The sequence below is a fragment of the Syngnathoides biaculeatus genome, chromosome 9 (genome assembly GCF_019802595.1).
Source record: "Syngnathoides biaculeatus isolate LvHL_M chromosome 9, ASM1980259v1, whole genome shotgun sequence".
NCBI lineage: Eukaryota > Metazoa > Chordata > Actinopteri > Syngnathiformes > Syngnathidae > Syngnathoides > Syngnathoides biaculeatus.
Window position 1 is genome coordinate 17,845,930 of NC_084648.1, and position 22,446 is coordinate 17,868,375.

A 22,446-nucleotide genomic window follows, 5' to 3' on the forward strand; every position below is an offset into this window, starting at 1 on the left:
TTTCCTTTGGCCCGGCGTCACGAGAATATTATTAAAACCATCACGTAATTATCAAGCTGCAGTTCTGCTGATTTTTTGGGCGACCGTCATCCACAGTCAATCAAAATACTGTAGCATATTCTTAAAAAATATATATATATATTCTTGCCCACAATTTTTTTTCCAAATAATGAGAAAAATGGCACTCTTTGGTATTATCTTTATAAAAACATACAGTAATGAGGTGATTTTAAAAAAATGCAAAGAATTGTAAAGTAAGCACTGGTAATATCAATTTTGCACAAAGGATAAAGAATATGGCAGCACGGTGCCTCAGCTGGTAAAGTGTTGGCCTCACAGTTCTGAGGAGCCGGGTTCGATCCTGGCCCCGCTTGGGTGGAGTTTGCGTGTTCTCCCCGTGCCTGCGTGGGCTTTCTCCGGGCACTCCGGTTTCCTCCCACATCCCAAAAACATGCAACATTAATTGGACGCTCTAAATTGCCCCAAGGTGTGATTGTGAGTGCGACTGTTATCTGTCTCCATGTCCCCTGCGATTGGCTGGCAACCGGTTCAGGGTGTGCCCCGCCTCCTGCCAGTTGACGGCTGGGATAGGCTCCAGCAGTCCCCGTGACCCTCCTGAGGATAAGCGGCAAAGAAAATGGATGGATGGATAAAGAATATATGGCTGTAACATTTGTTTGTTTTTTTATTTTCTTGTTTTTTTTTTCGGGTAAAACAATGGAGAACAAATTACCCTTCCCACCGGGCAACCCGGCTAATATTATTTTCTCAGTCTGCCCGTGCTGCACCACCATTTGTGCATAAATATTCATTTCGTAAAGCGCTTTAATCCATTCTCCCGTCTATGCCGTTTTGAATTGTTTACAAGCATTGAGCTCGGCGGATATTTTTGCATGGGCAATGTATGAGTCCATTTGAAATACAAAAAGATGGAATGCTCTTTTTTTACGTTTAGTAAACTTTAACTGGGAGAAGCATTGAACAACTCAAAGCGTCGAATAATTTAAGCTTTTTTTTTCTGTCGTACAATTGAATTGAAAGTTGAAATGATCCTAGTTTTGGTGTAAAGTTTCAGCGGTGGAAAGATGTCACGCGGTACGCAGCATACAGTCCGGGCTTGAGACTTGGCAGAGGACCTTCCGTTTTACTCGTCTACATCCGTCCATCCATTTTCTGAGTCGCTTATCCTCATAAGGGTGGCGGGAGTGCCGGAGCCTATCCCGGCTACGTGAATGAAACCATTTTAAATTGTTCTTTCCCTTTGTGTTGATATGCAAGTCGTGATTGGCTGTCAACCAGTTCAGGGTGTACCCCGCCTCCTGCCTGTTGACAGCTGGGATTGTCTCCAGCACTCGCCCCGACCCTTGTGAGGATAAGCGGCAAAGAAAATGAAATGACTGGATGGATGGATCTCGGGATCTCCGGTGTGATTTTGGATCTTTGCAAACCAAACAGTTTTCGAGTGGTTTTCTGTGACGGTTGTTTCTGCGTGAGGTATTTATTTGCTCAGAGTGGGCACGTTACACCCCCCCCCCTTAAAAAAAGTGTTTTCTGCTGCAAACTCTTCTTCATGGATGGCTAATTTTCCCTTCCTGACCTCCCTTTGTGCAGCAATGACCCCTTTCATAGCACCCCCAGTCTCCACTCCCTGGAATAGCTGCCCCCCCCCCCCCCCACCCCAATGCTCTTTCTCCCGATGTCCACGCTGCAATGAATGCAAACATTTGACACGGCCCTTGGGTGGGGCCTTGATCCCAGGCCAGTGTTTTGCAGGGGGTCGGAGTGACAGCCGAGCTGAGATTTGGAGGGAGGTGGGGAGGGGGGGGGGGTTGAAGTGGGTGGTAGGAGGGTGGTCCGCGATGGGCGCTGAATGAGTCCCAGGCTTTGACAGGGAATAAGTGGCTATAGGTCAGTAATTTGTAACGCTGCAAACCTGCTGATGGTACCATTGGGCCGATATGGCAGGAGAGCTCGGCGGGGTTGGGAGGGGCCCGGAAAATTCTTTCCACGCCACCTAAATATTCGCACATCATAATGCACGTGTGGTCCGAATATTGCCAGCAAGCGTTTTGTTGTCAAATCAATGCTTGTAAAATGACATTTTTCATGCTATTAATGATAAGAAGATTACTTTAAGAGGATGGATGACGCATAAAAAAAATAGTTTGACAACAGATATATGAAGACATTAATTGAAAATATGTTAATAATATTTTTAATGCCCAAACACACATCTTATATGTCAAATGTGTTAGGTTGTTTTTTTTTTTTTTTTGGTACTAAAAGTTTAGTTTAACAATGTTGAAATATTTAAGCATGAGCATTGTGGATGTTAATAATTTACAAAAAAAAAAATGTTCAAGTCATAAATATTGTTGATTTTTTTTAATATTCGAAATTCAAGGCAAAGAGTCAACTTTTTTACACTTTCAGTTCATTTGAAAACAAAAACTATGTGGTATCTAAAATAAAAAATAAATTCAAAGGCTCCAATCTGACAATAATTTAAAACAACCTCAACAGCAGTTCTTACAATTTTGTTACATTTTTTTCTAGCTATTTCCAATTATTATGAGAACAATTTACCATTACTACAATTAATTTAGTTGAATGTGTGGCAGTTATTTTCAAAATTACATATCCTTGAAATATAAATCATTTTTAAAAATCCAAACTGTCTACAATTGGGAAAAAAATTATTGAAGTGTTTCAGAAATTATGCGGGACTGCAAGTGGTAAAATCTGTCAATCATTTCTTTGATTCGTCAGTTAATTGGATGGAAAAGAATATTGTTTAATTTCCATCCCTTTGGTGAAAAAGATGGGTTATTATTCCAAATTGCACAAAAATGCACAAACATGAATTGCTAATAAAATAGTGGAAACTGCTGATCATTGTTTTGCGAAGTAAAATTTGATCGATTATCAAAATATTTGATAATCAATTAGTTGTCGATTAATCGCTACCCCACTGAAAATGATTCCAATAATTATAGAGTAAAAATGATTAATGGAAATAATTTCCCCTGACTGTGTATTTTCATGTGGTTTTCTTGCAGATTGTGACTCGTACTGCAAAGCGTCCAAAGGCAAACTGAAAATCAACATGAAGAAGTACTGCAAGAAGGATTACGGTGAGTCGGTCGGCGGCGTTCATTGGAGGGCTGGGAAAACAATTCCGACGTGGTAGAAATGTATTTCATGGATGGATAACGGTACGAATTTAAGGGCACGTTCATCGTCAGTTTTAAATCTTAAATACAAACAAATCCAATTCAGCCCCCTGTCCACGTGCTTGAATCCCCCCGACCCGAGACGTTTTCCGTCCCATCCGTCCCGGCTGCAGATGTTGCGCTTGGCAGGGGGGCGCGGGTGGGGGGTGGGGGTCATTTCACCGATGGCTTACCGTAGCGTATAAAAATCAAACATATTACATCCGCTGGGACGGCAGCGGGGAAAACTGAGTTTGCCTCGCGACAGATGCTCATTAAGGCAGCTGCACACTCCCCCCCCCCCCCCAAACGCTGTTGAGCTTTCCGCCGCATTCCTGCGACCCCATTCGAGGTGTGCAGTAAGAGATTTGACCTCTTCCCCCCCCCCCCCCCCCCTTCGCTCTCCTCGCCGATTGAAGTGCTCGGCCCGGCATCCCACGGCGGATCTCCGCATCTTGACGGGCGGGGCGAGCGAACGAGGGGTTGTTCCGCGGGGATTTGCGGGTGTTAAGGGGTCATCTTAAAGACCCCCCGATTCCCCTCCCCCCCCCCACCACCACCACACCCCTCTCCTCTCATCCCCCTGCCAATGGCCCACTGTGCCGCGAGAGTATCAGCGACACCGTTGATGAATTGCATCATCTTCGGCAGATAAGTGGCCGATTCCCTGCGTGAGTCCGTCGGTGCACGTGGGGGGGGTGGGGGGGGGGCAGTTGGGGCCGCACCAAACCAAACATCCCAGATCTGCTACTAGCCAGGGGATGACTTCAGTGGCATCCATGCAAATGCGAGCTCCACTTTCGGACCGGGGAAGGGAGATTGTGTGTACGCACGCAAGGTTGACGCAATTTAGAGGTGGAGTAGGGGGGGAAAGGAGGTGGGGGGGGGGGCAGTTGTGTATGTTTCCTTGGCTGGCAAGTTATAGTTTAGTCAAAGTGGCGCAATGATTAATCGACAACAAATCGATTAGCAAATGAATCAAAAGCGATGTTTGATCATTGTTTAGCGACCTTGTTGAACTACAAATTGTCCAAATCCTAAAAAAAAAAAAAAATTCTGCCTCAACAGTAAATAATAATGACATTTTTTTAAACAATAATAAAGCAGCAAATATCGTGAATTGGTATCTCGTTGGGGCTTGCACCTACCCCCCCTGAGGGGTTGCGTCAGGAAGGGCATCGGGCGTAAAAACTGCGCCAAACAAATATGAGCGTTTCATCTGAGATGACACGCTGTGGCGAGCCCTAACGGGACAAGCCGGAAGAAAATTACTTACTTGCTTACTTTAGAGCAGTAAATATTAAATATACAGTCATGCAAAACATTTTTAACCTTCCTCTGTATGCACTCAAACTTGGGGGCAACGTAACGCAGATCGACAGATCGACTGTAAATGGACATCTGCACTGATGGCTCAACTCATTGCAGAGGATAAAGAATATATGATTGTGACAACGGTCATGCTGACTGTCTAAAAGTGTTTGTTTTTAAATATATGCTGTTTAAAATGTTATATATATTTCCCATTATGTGTTAGCCTGAGCAAATGCAAGCAGACCAAATGCCTCCAATTAAGGATGAGGGACTCTAAATGGGACTTCGCGTAATTTCCGGCCTCCAAGCCGCGACCTTTCTCACACGCTTTCAACCCCGCGGTTTATGCGGTGATGCGGCTAATTTGTGCATGTTTTCTAACGGCCGCAAGGGGGCGCTCGAGCGGAAAAGGCGAGAATACGAGCGGTGGAATATATGTGCCGACGAAGCAAAGCAAAGCAAATTTATTTGTAGAGCGCATTTCATACACGAGGTAACTCAATGTGCTTTACATGATTTAAGCCATTTGAAAACAAAGAGATAAATCATTTAAAATGGGATAAAAACAATAAAAATGACAAACACAAGATAAAAACAGACAATTAAAACCACATACAGTGGAAGTAATATGATCAAAAAGTGGATATTTTCTAAAAAGCATGAGAAAAATGAAGAGTTTTCAATCTGGATTTAAAACATTCACACTTGGGGCTGACCTCACTTCTGTTGGCAACGTATTCCATTTGTGTGCAGCGTAATAGTTAAATCCTGCTTCGCCATGTTTGCTTTGGACTCTGCGCACCACAGGAAGTGACTTTTACCGGCCCTGTTAGCGCTCTGCTAGCATTAGCGCTGTGGTAGCGTGTTGCTGCTGTGTTACTGGTGTGTCTCAGTGATATTTACAAGTTTTATTTTAACAGGCCTTTTAGCGTGGCGCTAGCCTTAGCAATAGCTTCAGCACGGTGCTAGCATTAGCACTAGGGTTAGCGCAGCGCTAGCGTTAGCACTAGCGTTAGCACCGCGCTAGCGTTAAACTCTTTCTGTGTACAGTCTTTCTTTGTAAATATCTCGTGTTTCAACGTGGGCACTTCCAGGTTTTACACAGCTGCGCCGTATTTATGTACCAAATGGTATTTCCTTTACAAATGTACTCGGTGAGGCTTGTAATCGGGTGCGCTCTGTAGGCTGGGAATTACGGTAATAGTAAACGTCTGACACAGGCTCTTTGTCTTCCACATCTACCAGCAAGCGGGGGCGACCTGTTAGCATTGTGCACACAAAAAAAGGCTTCGGTCAAAGCCATCGGAGTTTACACAGATCCGCAACAGACCCGGGACAAGATCTCAGCTCACTATTCAACAACACCGCAGGATAGAAAGCGAGTCGGGGCTTTGTTTTGAAAAGATCAGCAGGAGAGCCAGGCGGCATGCTGCGTCACAAAATGACGCTACAAGCCTCGTGGGGCGTCGTGTCGAAAGAATCGCGATGGGGGGTCCCGAAATGGGAGGCGCGTGGGGGGGGGTGTGGTACGTCGCGATTGTAATGATGATTTTACAGAATAACCTGCTGTGCGCCAGCTAGCAGGTATGTGCAAAGTGCCGCAGAGGGCAAACGGCAGCGGCTACCCGTCGACAGAAAGGCCTCGAAGAAGTGTGGGCTACATAAGTACGGCAATAGTTTACTCAATTGCACCCCAGGGTGCCGTTAAAGTTTAGTTTCACACTAAAAAAAACTTTTATACCTCATGTGTTTAAAATAACAGGACAGCGCTGCCTTAGCTTAATGCTAACAAACAGTCCAAAACAGCATTAGCATGTTAAAAATGAGGCTGCGGTTTTAAAAGCGACACATATTTCAATACAACTGAAGGAGGAACGCCTACGGACAAATATTATCATACCCGTAAGACGGGCATATATTCTTTATCCTCTCCCAAAAATGGTTAATATGAGAGCAGCTTACCAAGTAACTTAGAGCAGTAGAAGTAATAGAATCCCTCATTTGTGTCTGTAGGAGTATACTGCCCCCCGGTGGAAAAGGTGCAGCCCAATAAATTGGATTACGGCATTAAAACCTGACGCATAAATGATTTCATTTTTGTATCTCATTGTTATTTCTTGATGTTTTTATGAAAGAGTCTTATCGAGTGCCATTGTGACAAGGTATCGCAGCGTTTTGCTAGCAGATTGCTCCGACAACTCACTTTACAGTACTGAAGTTGGATCTCAAACCATCTTTTTTTTTTTTTTTAATCCCCCAACATTCATCCCAAACTATACCGCATGACTGTAAACCACAAGATTGCCCATTTGGGACCTTTGGCAAAGCAGTTCAATTAAAATCCCATTTTGTAACATAACTGGCATCGCGCAACATAAACAGAGGTCTTGGGACGGCGCTCTTGAGCAATTTATCCTTCGTTTTTGGGGCTTTGGCTTGCACCCTTAGCTCCCTCCCCTTGAGCAGCCAATCCACGATCTTGCCAAGACATTTTCCAACTCTGCGGAAACAGTGTGGGGAAGACCCTTTTCTCTTCCCGGAAAGGAAACTACACTTTTAGAATCTACTCTGTACACGGACTGTAATCCCCTTCCCCTCTTCTTTGGGGATCCTACAAAAATGCCGCACCGGAGTCGTAACAGAAGACGTGACGCCGAGCCACCTGTCGCTTCGGCGCAGAATACCGACCGCGATGCCTGACGGGGCTTGAAATCATCCGCGGGTCGGAGGCGATTCGGCCGACTTGAGATCGGGCTCCGTTTGCGCTCAGTAGACCAGTGGGACTCAAACGTTTTACACCAAGTGCCACCTAAAAAAACACTTACCAACACCATGCACAACAGAAATAAATGTTAAAAAAAAAAAAAAATGAACTAAACAGAACACAAAGGCAAGGCTGATCACACAGGTGTCAAAGTCAAAGCCCGGGGGCCAAATCTGGCCCGCCACATGATTTTATGTGGCCCGTGAAGGCAAATTACGAGTACAGGGAGTCCTCGGTCTACGACTGAGATCCGTTCCGACAGTAGCGACTTAACGCAAATTTCAATTGAAGTCGGATTACAGGATTAATGTCAGAATTTACATCAAAATACTGACAGGTGGATGGAGAAGAAGAAGGGGAGGCTGCGCTTCGCTACTGCCAAGGAACCTGGTCCTCGATCCTCTCCATCTCGACAAGTATCAAAGAACCTCGTTTTGGGATCATTTTACCCGACATAGGAACGAAACCCTTCACATGCGCTACAATACAGGCTTTGTCTTTAATAGTTGACACCACGGTCGACCGACTGAAGCCTCGGTCGTCTCCAATCTTTTTATGATCTTGAGCTTCGTTTCCATGGTGATGGATTTTCTTTTGGCTGCGGAAGCATCGCTAAAAGACGCAGCTTTCTTCTTTGGGGCGATAATATCTAAAAAGGAGGGCGAAAAACGCGAAGATACTCCCGACGCACAAACACGGACAAGCCTTAGCCAGACAAAATGGCGGAGGAGGGATGGGAGTTGTGAAAGTCGAAACGTTTTGGATCGAGACCATCTTAACCCGAGGACTCCCTGTATCAACTTCTATCATTTAAAAAAAAAAAAAATCTGGACTAAAGTTTCAAATTGTCATATCATAAGCGATAACGTTGAGATATTGCAAAATTACCCTTGATCTGTGATTACAAATCTCGCTCATAAATTTCATCTGAGGTGAAAGATTTTAGTGGTTTCACATTCATAACGGCCCTCTGAGGGACACTTGTAACTACAAGGCGACCCGCGACAAAAATCGAGTTCGACACCGGTGGCTTAGAGGAACTGGGCCGATCGGACCTAAATTCTGGTTACTTCCTCTCCCTATCCGCAGCCGTCCAGGTGCACATTCTGAAGGCGGACAAGGCCGGCGAGTGGTGGAAGTTCACCGTCAACGTCATTTCCGTCTACAAGCAACGCGAGAGCCGCATCCGCCGCGGGGACCAGTTCCTGTGGGTGCGGGCCAAAGACGTGGCCTGCAAGTGTCCCAAGATCAAGCCCGGCAAGAAGTACCTGCTGCTGGGCAACGACGAGGACTCCCCCGGCCAGAGCGGCGGCGTGGTCGCCGACAAAGGCAGCCTGGTCATCCAGTGGAGGGACACTTGGGCGCGCAGGCTGCGGAAATTCCAACAGCGCGAGAAAAAGGGAAAATGCAAGAAACCGTAGACGGGGGAAAGACGCAAGTAGGTGATGGATTCCAGAGGAAAGCTTCCAAAAAAAAAAAAACAAAAAAAAAAGAATGAAATAGAAGACTACAGCTGGAAGAGACTGTTGACGCTGCTTTTTGGTTTTTCGTTTTTAAGTAGCATGAAGAGAATCATTTAGGAATTCTTCTCTAGTGGACTTTGGTTGAAGGAGCTCACCTTGCAGATTTGGTCTGACCCTTTCTTAAACTTTTGACATCCCGTCTCTTGAGGATTTGCCAAATTTGCACCTTTTACCACGATACGCAATGTTGGTTTTACGCTCATACTTAAAGTTTGGCTTTGAGTTTTATTGACTGGTGCAAAAAAAGCCACTAATCACCACTTGGCTTTCTCCTCTGCACCGTTTTTATGTTTGGAATGTTAGCCAACAAGCAAGCTTGTTTCATGAGCTCAAACGAAGAGGACAACAGTTCCTATCGTTCAAAAATGTACTGAAATTGCAAATATATGCAGAAACTTTACAATTTGGGATTCAAATGCCGAATGCCATAATGAGTTCTGCTTTAAAGGGAACCAACAATGTATCCACTAGGTCACGTCATATGTACTGTATCCTGACAAGGTAATGTTCATCCTCTCTCAATTAATAGTGGTTTGAGAAGATTTTCAGGGGCGCCGCCGTTTTGGCAAGTCACGTGACCTACATGCGCGGATGTGACGTACGAGGTGCCGCAACAAAGGCTCGATTACATGGGACATCGTTATGCCTAGCGCTGATTTCTCGGATTTATCCTCAGCAGTATCGGTTGAACGGGAAGACGGGGGAATACTTCCATACAGATTTGAACCTGTGGCTGTAAATAATGTTGAATATTCGGATGGTCCTTTGCGGAGTCTGACGAGCGATCTCCGCTAACGCTAGCGCTCACGGCCCCGCCGCTCGGCAGAGCTCGCTCGTTGGGACTCCCCGAGCGACCGATACTGCTATTTCTTCATCAGATGAGGATAAATCCGAGAAATCAGAGCCCATGTAATGGAGCCTTTGGTGCGGCACCTCGTACGTCACATCCGCGCACGTGGGTCATGTGACTCGCCAAAATGGCGGCGCCCCTGAAAATTCGTAATTGGCGATAAAAATCACCATTAAATGAGAGAGGATTAACATCACATTTTCAAGATACAGTATATATTACGTGACCTATTGGATACATAGTTGATCCAAACCACCGGAATTTCCCTTTAAATTGCAATGAAAAGCAATTTCCTGATTCAGTTCCAATATATTGTACGGGAAGGGATTGATGAAATGGGGAAAAGGTACATATTAATGCCACAGGTAATGCAGAATTTTGTGATTCTCCTTTACAAAAATGTATTTGTTTATACCACTATTTGTAAAAATATCGACGTATAAGGTAAAGGAAAGCAATTCATCTTTCGCGTGACGAAACTCTGTAGGTAGCGACTGATCGCTATTTGCAAATGTAGAATGCGCAGCAACATATGTATTTAATTCAGTTTCAATATAAAAAGCAATTTCATCAGTGGGACAAACACGAACTCAGTAGGATTTCGTACAAAAAGGAAGAACTCACAGAACTGAAAGGAAATTCATAAGCGAAACAATATCAAGACTGCACTTTGCGAGAAATATCTCACAATTTATTGTTGCATTTCCAAAACACTTGTTGGACACGATATTTGAGGACCTAAAAGTGTTCACACCCCCCCCCCCCCCACAGTTTTCCAGTAAATTGCTGTTAAAACACACCACGCCGGTCACGCTTATTTGCAATGGATGGATCCGCGGCGGGCGCCTAAGCCACGCCTACTTAGAGACTGTTGTTATGCACGCAAAGCTACCGATCAAAACGGCGGACGCAGTGCGCCCGAAGCATGTTATGAGCGATTCATGAGCACAAATTCCCGACATCGAATGCGATAAGATTTCTGATGCCAATTATTCATGCAAAGCAGGCTAAGTTTGCATTTTTATGCCACATAAACATGTCAATTTGAAATGATATCTACGTTCATAGTGGATAATTAATTTACATAAATTACGGCAGTATGCGTGGCTTCTATCGGTGTGAGCATACTGTACGCGTAAATGTAGGCCTAAAATATTTGTGCTCACGTGATGTGTTTAATCATGGACAAGAACGCTCGAGAGCAGAGCCGAGGTCCGGCTGGAAGTTTCGCACGGCACAGGTAGAGCTCCTCTTTCCTTTATAAATGCTACACCGACTAACTGAATATCTTCCCTTGGAACGGACGACTTTGTGCCGATTTATCTTCGATAAGTTCAGATGGTCGTGAGGTCGGCCACGAGCCTTAATCCACAGTTTGCATTCATCTAAATTACGCTTGGGGTTGGGAAACCGCATCAGATATCCTCCCAGTAATCTCTCTGGAGCCGAGGTCCGGCTGGAAGTTTCGCCCGGCACAGGTAGAGCTCCTCTTTCCTTTATAAATGCTACACCGACTAACTGAATATCTTCCCTTGGAACGGACGACTTTGTGCCGATTTATCTTCGATAAATTCAGATGGTCGTGAGGTCGGCCACGAGCCTTAATCCACAGTTTGCATTCATCTAAATTACGCTTTGGGGTTGGGAAACCGCATCAGATATCCTCCCAGTAATCTCTCTGGATAGCGCTCGTCTCCATTCCACGTTTCCCCAGCCACATCCAAGCATCGTATTTCCGAATCGGATATAATCAGGACTATACACTCGCTATTCAGAGGCTTAAAGGGGAATTCCGGTGGTTTCCATGAACAATGTATCCAATAAATCATGTAATATGTGCTCTATCTTGACAATGTGATGTGAAATCCTCTCTCATTTAATAGTGTTTTGAGAAGATCTTTATCGACAATTACGTATTTTCAGGGGCGCTGCCATTTTCACGAGTCACATGACCTACGTGGGCGGATGTGACGTGTTACGTGCCCTTCCAAACGCTCGATTACATGGGACACCGTTATGCCCGGCGATGATTTCTCGGATTTATCCTCATCTGATGAACAAATAGCAGTATAGGTTGATCAGGAAGACGGAGGAATACTTCCATACAAATTTGAATTTGTGGCTGTAGATAAAGTTGAATAATCGGGTGGTTCTTCGGGCGGAATGACGAGCGAGGTCCGCCAAGTGGCAAAACGAGCTCGTCAGACTCCGCGTCATTCCGCCCGAAGAACCATCCAGATATTCAACATTATTTACAGCCAACCGGGGAGCGAGCTTCTTCCCGTCAAACCGATACTGCCATTTCTTCATCAGATGAGGATAAATCCGAGAAATCAGCGCTGGGCATACCACCGGAATTCCCCTTTAAAGTAAACACGCACTCTCTTTGTTTGTGGGTAAAGGATCGAGGCTGTAGGCAGCATGGGCGGGGTTCAGAAAATGACGCTCACTGATTGGTCAAAAGGGGGCTGTCAATCATTCTCACGGATCCATCCATACGTGTTTCCGCTTGACAACGGGTGCCGTGGGAAGCCGTGTTTGCTCCTTCAACGTTTATTTAAATAAATTTGCAAGTTTCTTAGGTTTAGAACACTGATTTCATCCAAAATGCTCAGTTTAGTTCGACGTACAAAACTTGCAAATTGAAGATGTATATGATTAAAAAAAGCTTCTCTAGTCAAAGTATGACTCAGTATTTTCAAACGAGTGTTCGATGAGGTATTTTTCCTCCGTGCAATGATTCATCACCGTTTTTTTTTTTGCCAGGTGCTGCTCCGGCAAAGGCAAAATATACTGACAGCATTTATTCTGCGACACATTTCTTTTAACTGTTTATCCTCCAGTGTCATGTTCGTCGTGTAATCGTGCACATTTTTTTGCCATCACCCCCCCCCCCCCCCAAGAGCAAAGGTTTGCAGAGCTTTCTTTAAAAAGCCTGCCTTTGTGTTCATACTATGAAATGTAAATGTTTAGTTGTCACATTTGCAAAGCATTTTTTTTTTGAATTTTTTTTTTCTACAATGTGTACTAATATATTATGGTTATTATATATATATATACATATATATGAATATATATATGAATATATTTAATTACACGAAACAATGTGGATTTTGTTTCCTCAACTTTTTACTTGCATTTTTTTTTTTTTATGTCTTGTAATTGATTAGCTTGTGGTCATTAAATGAAGAAGGAAATTATAACTACTGAACAAACCAACCTGGTAGAACTAAAGGCAGATTTTCAAATAAACTCTCGTTACACTGTAAAATGGGCCTTTTTTTTTGGGTACTTTTAATTACCGATGTGAAACTTTTTCAGTAATGTATATCCATCAATCAATTTTCTTTGCTGCTTATCCTCACAAGGGTCGCGGGGAGTGCCGGAGCCTATCCCAGCTGTCATCGGGCAGGAGGCGGGGTACACCCTGAACTGGTTGCCAGCCAATCGCAGGGCCACGTAGAGACAAACAGCTGCACTCACAATCACACCTACGGGCAATTTTAGCGTGTCCAATGAATGTTGCATGTTTTTGGGACGTGGGAGGAAACTGGAGTGCATTATAACATATATTCATCATATAATAGAATGTGGAAGAAATGCAACGCTGTGATTTCTCTGCGGGGCACATCACTCAGATTAACAGAGTAGAAATGATTCTTAAAAAAAAAAAAAAAATGGAAAAAAATGATCTAGAGGAGAGAACGTCTTTTTCCGCGTTTGAATCCTAACATTCCCTCCCCTGAATTGTACTTCACGGGGTCTCCACCGGGTCTCCACGGGTCCACGATCAATGCACGGGCCACACAGCCACCGTAATGATCGCGATGAGCAGCAACACAATCACCACGATCATCCCTGAGGGGGCATAAAAAAAAAAAAAAAAGACAAAACAAAGAGAAATTAATACTGAAGACACTTTTTCAAAGCAAACATACGAAATGCACACATTGTTGGCCACTCGTGCCAAGTTGAAAATGGGCACACACAAAAAAAAAATATTAATGCTGTGGATTAAATATTTTAAACGCATCTTTCGCAAAGGATGCTTCGTATATTTAAGTAAAAGCCATCTAATAAGTTGTTTTTTTTTTCATTAAAGTTTTGACATATAAGTGTAGTTCCTCTTTAAATGTATCAATAACTACAGTATTGAAATGATCCATCCATCAATATCGGACCCCTGCACCGCCTCGACAAAAAAATGAAATGAAAAATGAAAAAAATACAACAGGCCGCGATATTGATATTTTATCCACCAGCCTTTAAAGTCACTAACGTTGGTGGAAAGGCTTAACGGACGGGTCAACATTTGTTTTAGTAGTTTAATGAGAACTCCTGCTAAAGTATTTTGATGACTCTAAATCTGAACCTTAATGTAAAACAGCTGAAGAACTCAAAAGAAAGGAGTTAAAAAGGCATTCACGGAGGTATTACGAGGCCTTCGAGGCTCACCGCTAATTTCTCCTTGATCCGACCAAGACTTATGAGCTTGTACTCGCACCGTACCGTCGGTATTCTCCTCCTGATGACGTAACGCAAATTACACGCGTGGCCCGACCGCAGTGGCCTCGCCGCTCCAGATTGCGCACTGCGCTCGGCATGTGGTTCTGACTCTGCCTTGAGTGGATAATCATTGTTTTCACCGATACTATGGGAGCGGGGATGAATCTGTAAACAATCTCGCACGCAGCCACAAAGGATGCGAAAATATCAGCTTCTATTATTGTCGCCGTCCATCAATAAAGAAAATATACAACAAGTTGGGATTGTGGGAATGGCAAAGGGTGGGATTTTGACATACAGTACAACCTCGGTTCTCGTCCACAATCCGTTCCAGAAAACGGTTCGAGAAGTGATTTGTTCCAAAACCCAATCGATGTTTTCCATTCCAATGAATGGAAAAAGAAACAATGCGTTCCAAGCCTAGAAAAAAATTGTCTTTTTAAAGCATTTTTTGAGCTTTTCCTGATAATAAACTGCATAGTAGAAATACATCTATAGTTTAAATACTTTATATAATTAAATAATTTAAGGAATATTTTTATTCTTTGCTTTTAAGAAAATGTGTTTTTTATTTTTACAAAATGTAACATACAAAAACTAACTCGTGACACGAGTTAACGAAATCTTTGAAACAAAACAAAAATGCTGAAAAGCTAATGGAACAGAGCATTATTAGAGTTCACAAGAAAAAAAAAAAGCAATGCAAAACTATCAACTATCAAATCTCTTTGGTGGGGGTGACTCGCCCCACCTGGACGTTCTTTTCCCAAAGAATTTTGCAGTTTAAACGCAGAATGCCACAACAAACAGCAAACGGAAAAGAATTAGGAGAGAGTGCGGATAGTACATACAAAATTAGGAACGTGGTAGAGTTGGGCGTGACGATAAAACACAATACATATTCTACAAAGTGAATAATTCATCAACGCTCAAATCCTTCTCAGGGGTCCACCACATTGGGCAATATTAACCTTTGAAGTCGACAGAAATGAACACCACAGACTCGTGCGACTTGCGCGATAACTAGCATAACTAATAGTTGATATGATAGTTTGAAGCTGAACTTATTCATTTACCTACCTTGATCGGTGCTGCTGTTTTGTTTAGCATTTGCGTTTGATCGAGCTCAGCAGTTCACTGTTTAATGTTTGAATGTGACCCTGAGCATCTACGATCAGAGGTAATGAAGGATACTTAACTTTGCTGAGGGGGTTGTCCCGTAACGGTATATCTTTTAAATGATTTTCAAAAAATGTTCAATGCGTTATCCAGCGCAGTGATGTGGTTTGCTTTGGGAGAAGTGTTTTTTTTTTTTTTTTTTTTTTTTAACTATTAGGGCAAACGGATGGTAGTTTTGGGTCCCGGAGGAACCCCAAATAGCCTGTGAGCAATTCATTCAAGTCACATGTGTGCAAAGAAACGTTATCCAAGTAACTGTTGATATCTGAAAAACCTCCTCCAAGGACAGAATCATTCACCAGATCCCTCCCGTTCATTATTTTCTCTTAAGAACGGCCTAAATGATTTCAAACAACTGCATCTTGGGCTGGGCTGAACGCCGTCCAGAATCCCGTCACGGAGTCGAGATGTCCATCGTTATTAAGCGTTGCGACTGGTATTCTGCCCGGCCTTTCGCTTCAAGTTTACATTTCTCTCATTCTTTGGCTCGCTGTGCCTCCTCTCCAAGCCAGCAGGCTAATTAGTCGTCTTTTCCAAGGGGGGGAAATGGCGGGTAAGTCCGTTAGAAGGCGTTCTAACCAAAATAACGCTAGTAGTCGTAGCGCTGGTCTGATTACATGAATAACTACACCGCTGTCAAAGAAGAATCCGGCGTAGTGTCTTTCGTACACCACATATTTGTATCCATACATTCTCTCTAACTTCTTCTACACGTACTATCGTTCAAACATCTGTCAGCAATCCCGCTGACAACAAGAGAATCTACGACGGCTGAGGTGTGCACCATTGGAATGTGTTAAATCCGAACGACGCTCTCAAGCGCTAATAGAATCCAGACATCGCGCCATATGAGACACTCGCAGTGACCTTCCTTCTTCTCCTTTGACCATCACGCCCCTTTCTGACTAAACAGGCTCCCCCTGACCCTCACTCAGGAGCCCTCCAGAGACCAATGATAAAATTTGCTTGCCAAATAGATTCCAAGTCTGCTGTGACAGTGACGCTTGAGGGAGATGCTCAGTGTCCGTTGATAGACTGACCACCCAGGAGCTCCAGACGCCCATTTTAGCAATTTCCAGACACATCAGTAAGAGGAACGGCTGAGAAGCGGCGAATAATTGGTGCGAGTCCCGAACAGGCGCAGACAAATCCTGAACCTCCCACGCTAGTCGCTCGCTGCTCTCTGCTTATGGTTCAAAGACCTTTTGGGACAACAAAAGCATCAGTTGAGCCCCAAGGAAAAGGGACACATTTTATGCTAATGAAGTTATCCTGACACTTGAGCGCATCGGGGATTCAAAAAGTCTCCCAATGGTTTCTGGATCACATTTTGAAACAAGATGGATATCAGATAGATAAAGTGGTAATAAATGAATTGGAATCAGCCGGAACGTTGAGCCTTCATCAGAATATTTGAGAGCTCGGAGGAAATTGCTATTATCAAAAAGGCCACAAATACAAAAGACACATTTCCATTTAAGTCTGGCTTGTGTTTAAATGACAGTCCACATAATTGCTGTATTAGAGCCATAACAGAAGATTATTTCAATTTGGGGAGGGTTCAACTTCCGACCTCTGCCCCCGGGCTTTGCAGAACAACCTTATACAGAGACTTCCCACAACTGTTACGGTTCTGACACTAGCAAGGCGGAAAATTCCCAGTTATTTTTTCCACCTCTATTCTGGGATGATACCAATTATAAAGAAGAAGGATAAGGAAACAGACCCCCCCCAAAAAAAAAAGCAGTGTGTGAGGGCTTCGTGAAATCATCACTTCGTGTTTCAAGTTTCCGAATGAATAAAATGGAGGCATCGACATCTAATCAAACAATAAATGCTGAACTGTTTACAAAATGGTTTACTTCTCAGTAAAACAATTTTCCAAAGCATTTCACCAATAAGTAATTTGCTTCCCCTACTTTAAATGCAAGCCACCTTCAGGATTACTGGGCTACTCCACCAAATGCGGATTAGCTTTGTAGACAAGGGAAGTGCTCACGCACTACTGATCCCGCCCGGTAGTGATGCCTCGACTCGAGAGGATTTTGTTCCTCGAATAGATGAATGCATTCGAACTCACAGCTTTCACTCATATTCTTGCAATGTCAGGTAAGACGCGCAGTCATGACTTTTTTTTCGTTTTTTTTTTTTGTTTCAATGGCTGCAGTTATTCAATGGTTACAAAGGAAATGGTAAACTAGGAATTAGCAAAAACTATTAACCTGGGAGATTAGGATGACAGGTGATGCGCAGGTACGGCGGATTTGGACTGGCAGTTTACGGATTTTGGAGACTATAAAAGATGGGCTAGCTGTCAAAGAGAATATGGAACTGTATAGCAAGCATGAACTGTTTAAAATATGGTGGAACACACACAGAAAGTGGATGCATTTAAAAAGGTATAAAATCCAGTAAAACTTACTTAGGTTGAAGCCACTTAAGAGCCTTAAAGATGAAGCGAGAGTTATCGAAAATATTGAGAGATTTGAGGACAGTCTTTTTCATTTTGATGAATAAGAAGACCGTGATCGAGGATGTGAAGTAACAGTTGTGAAATGAAATTCACTTGAAATAAAAAGAACTGATTGACCATAAAGGGAACAAAGAATGCTATAAATTATTTTTCGAGAGAAAGACAAAAATGTTCTGCTTAGTAGAAATGGTGCCTCACCCAAGAATTCCCTGATTTAGAGCGAAAAGGAGTTGGACAGATCTTTGGTAAATCTACCAGTGGTATGCCTCAATGTAGTGTAATTGTATTCAAAAAACATTAAAGGTAAAGTTAGACGTCAACATTCGTAAAGGGAAAATGTATTTTTGCGGCTATGTCTCTGGCCATTAGAAACAGTATACCTTAAATATCTTGACAAAAACTTTGTTAAACTGCCGGTGTCGAGCCGCTGCTCCTCCGCATTGAGAGGAGGCAGATGAGGTGGCTGGGGCATCTGATCCAGAATCCTCCCAGACGCCTCCCTGGTGTGGTGTTCCGGGCACGTCCCACCAGAAAAAGACCCCGAGGACGACCCAGGACACGCTGAAGCGACATAGTCCTGGGAACACCTCTGGATCCTTAGGGAAGAGCTGGAAGAAGTGGCTGGGGAAAGCCAAGTCTGGGTATCCCGACAGAAGCTACTGCCACAGCGACCCGACCCAGAAAACCGGTAAAAAAAATGGATGGAGGAATACAACTTGACAAAAATGTCTCTATTACAAATAAGAGCCACCCAAAAATATTTCAGGTATGCCGTCAAGCTGTCAAAGCTCGACGTCGCTAAGTCTGCTAAGACATAACTCACAAAACGCCAGCTTTGGATGAGAGGTGCTTACGAAAATAAATAAAGACTTAAAAGCTAAGGCATTAAAAACACGCCGCCATCGAGAAAGACATGTTGAGGGAGGGGGGTAATTTTCTGTTCACGTAGAAGGCCAGATGCACAGCAATATATACAAGCATGTAGGCACAACGAGGCTCTTTACGCGCATTCAAGTACATTTGGGAATGTACACGCCCTCAAAAAATGTATGATGTAGACATATTAAAATGTATTACACATCCATCGGTGAATGCGGGGATGAAGGATAGGGGTGGAGTGGCAGCTCTGGGATCTACAAACAAGCTCACGCTCGGGCACCATGGGGACAGGAGCAACAGAATCAAGCATTTCAGGGGCGAGACCTTCGTAGTGTCTGCTCTGCTTCTGTTCAGCCTCTGTGACTGCTGGTGAGGCTGTCATCGCGCAACAAAGCAACATTCGCCGAAGCGATTCTGCACGAATTCAACGGGCAAACCAAGGTCAGCGAACGCATTCCACGGATCGGCTTGAGGCAGCTGCAGGAGATTCGGTCTGAGAAGCCATGAACCAATATTTTTGTCAAGAACGTTGAAAGCGTTCATCTGGGATAACGTTGAGCAAGGGACTTCAAGGAGTGGCACTCACTCAAAACTGATGAACTCATCACAACCAATAAAGATGGAAGACAGGGGACAGTTCAAGAACAATCGTAGATCCATTAAAGGGAATGGAAGGACCAAATGCACCTTTTTGCCAATATTATACAGCTTTTATGCTGAATATAATTCTTAAATCCGTTATGAAGGAAACGTTTTTATTTTTCGATTATTTGCTACAAATGATCGCACATTGCTGGATCCGCCGGAAAAAGACGGAAACGAAGCGGAAACACCCGATCGGGGGGTACCGTCGGACGTTGTGACAACAACGTGGATCAAGTAGGAATACGCTGTAAGAACGCCCGATGAATTCGAGCGATGAACATTTTTCTGAAGGCGGTGAAGAATACGAGCTTTATGAAGGCGTTAAAGGTTATCAATCTGAGCCGGTTAGACAGCACACGCGTTCGAATTCAGACAAAGTATCTGGCCACGAAGAAGCCGACACAGCAGTCAGACCCATCGTGGAGGATGTTCCTCGTGTATCGAAATATCGACTGGTAAACGTTCGTGAAGTTCAAACTGATAAATAGCAAAGGCTTCTATATCCTGATTGTGTATACGAAGTTTTCAGTCTCATTTTCAAATTATGCAAACGCCGTGTATTTAGCATTTTGGTACGCGACAACCGCGGCAACTACTTTGCGTGGAAAATGTTTATTATTGCACCAAAACACACAGAAGCAGATAACGTCGTCTAAGTTGGTATATTTTCACAAGTAAGTGATCATATAATAATATAATGCTGCTTTATTTCGGCTCGTCCCGTTAGTGAGCGCCACGGAGTGTCATCTCAGATAAACGCTCATATTTGCTTGGCACAGTTTTAATAATAATAATAAAATAAAATGAAAATAATAATAAATCATTTTTACAGATTGGTTTTAGCTTACAATCACTGAGGGATTCTCGAAAACGAATGTGTTTTTCTTCGGCGTGAATACAAAAGACTCATCCCAAAAGAGCCCATCCCAGATTTTGTGACGTCAGAAGTCGGCCCACGAAATGAGTCGTTTTGCAGGCAAGAGAAACAAGGTCAAAGTTCGTGGACTTTAAGTCAGAAACACTTATATTCGTTGGTAAAAACATCGAACAGGATATACAATTTATGGAAGAGTTGAACATATATTTTCGTCTCGATAAGATAGTTTGCGTTAGAAATGACACATTCCATACACTTTAATATTGTCTTTGAAGTAGGTGCCAAATTAGAACGTGTGTGTGTACTTTCGATCCTTCTCAAAAGTCCGATTTCTGACCGCAACTTCGAGCTTGCGTTCTCCTGCACCGCAACATCTGCATTTTGTTTGACAATTCACCACATACTAAACACATCAAACCAATGCTAGAGACCAATAAACGTTGCTAAAACGATTTACTTGAAAATAATGAGTGAACGCATTTAATGTGAAGTAAATGTTAATGAGAAAATAGATGAACAAGGATTTTTTTTTCTTTTTTTTTAAATGTATGAACGTTTTAGTAACCAGCAATGTCGCCCCCTTCAAGCAATGAAAAGGAAACGTCCACATTGGTGCCACTTTTCTATTATGCAGTCAAATCTTTAACACTGTCGTTGCTTTAAAATTCACTTTCGCCAAAGAATAAACGCTAACGTGTCGGGCTTTTGGAAGCCAATTTATGCGCCTTGCGCAATAAAATATATCATAAACTCACCGCAGGAGGCTGACTTTTTCTCTACCAGCTGCACTCGCCGTGTCTCGTTGCGAATTCGGCCATCTGTCTTGTCCACGAGATGCGTCAGGTCGTCAATGATTTCTAAACCACACACAAAAAAAGAACTTTTGATTTAGACATTTTTTGTCATCGAATAGAAATTCATAGAAAATGAATTCTTCAGAGAACACAGATTAGTTAATAATCATTCATTCAATTTTTGATAAGTACGGGATGTGGTTGTTTTTGGAAAGCATTTGTCTTTGGAGATTTCTGGAGAAACTCCACACAAAAATCATTTTTTTTTGGGAGAAGCCGGTGTGACGGTCTGAGCGCTCCGCCGTGCTGAAAAGTCTCCTTGTGATTAATGCGCATGCGTTACTAACAGGGGAAATCTGCGTACGTAGCAGAAGCTTACTGGGAAATCCCCCGGTCTCATAGTTCCCCTTTTTCTACATAGAGGTAGCTAAAATACGTTATATCCTAAAAATAACCTTAAAACAAAAGTTGATAAAAAGATATATGTGCACGTTCGCTGTGTTCGTCTTTCTGAGACGTCCATCGCGAACGTGAACGCTCGGCGACAAGTTGTCAAATGGCACATGTCGAAGCTTGGATGGGGATGTTTCAGACTGACGTTTACAAAATATACGTGCATGCGCATTAACTCTCTCCGGACCAAATAAAAATTTTGCAGAGAAAAAAAATCTGATGCGTTCAGAAAATGACTCAAATGGACTCAAAATTTTCGATTATATTAAACCTGTTGCAAAATTTGCAACCCCTGCCCGGAGAGGGTTCATCACAAGGAGACTTTTCAGCACCGGAAGCGCTCAGACCGTCACACTGGCGTGCCCCAACATAGGCACCGATACATTTGTGCCGCACGCCACCGCAATTAGTCAAACGATTTTTAGCCTACTCACTTCTCGATTTTGGCTACGCAATGACATCTAAACTCACTGGGGGATTCAAAGGCACGCCAAGACGCTGAGGTTAGAGAAACAAGACCTTTAACGAGAGCTCCAACCACCTTCACTGCAGCACTTGTTGGCAAGTCGGGTTTGCAAAAACATAATTCTCAATTTCCTCCTGTAACCTTTATTTCCATGTATGACAGTTATTGGCCCGGGCCCGGATCCGGCGGACCACAAAGCGGGCCCTGTTTCATGCGAGGTTTATTTATTTTAAATGCTATTACACTGGATAAACCCTCCAAAGCCACACAGCGTTTGAGAGCTGGCTTGCGAATGTACATACACCCACCGTTAGCAACAGCGTAAATATCGCTGCTTTTTTAAAAAAAAAAAAAAAAAGATTTTGGACAAGCATATACATGAAGCAACGAACAAATGTGATGTAAGCAAAAGAATAGGATTAATTAGAACCTCAACGGATACATCCATGCCTCCGTGTAACGAGATTATGATGTCACACACGCCAGCTCACTGAGTGGGTTCGATTAAAAA

The 22,446-nt window shown here is 43.3% G+C and overlaps 2 protein-coding genes across 2 annotated transcripts in view; one reads left to right on the top strand and one right to left on the bottom strand.

The window, feature by feature from the left end:
* Window positions 1-8,720, top strand: part of ntn1a (netrin 1a) — a 57,550-nt gene extending 48,830 nt beyond the window's left edge. The window contains exons 5-6 of the mRNA XM_061828855.1: window positions 3,060-3,134; window positions 8,380-8,720. Of these exons, the coding sequence (XP_061684839.1) occupies window positions 3,060-3,134; window positions 8,380-8,711 (407 nt within the window). The 3' untranslated portion in view covers window positions 8,712-8,720. The remainder of the gene's footprint in view (window positions 1-3,059; window positions 3,135-8,379) is intronic.
* A 1,301-nt stretch (window positions 8,721-10,021) lies between these two features.
* stx8 (syntaxin 8) overlaps window positions 10,022-22,446 on the bottom strand; it is a 37,396-nt gene continuing 24,971 nt past the window's right edge. Inside the window, exons 7-8 of the mRNA XM_061830658.1 lie at window positions 20,978-21,079; window positions 10,022-13,521 (exon numbers count right to left, since the gene is read on the bottom strand). Of these exons, the coding sequence (XP_061686642.1) occupies window positions 13,454-13,521; window positions 20,978-21,079 (170 nt within the window). The 3' untranslated portion in view covers window positions 10,022-13,453. The remainder of the gene's footprint in view (window positions 13,522-20,977; window positions 21,080-22,446) is intronic.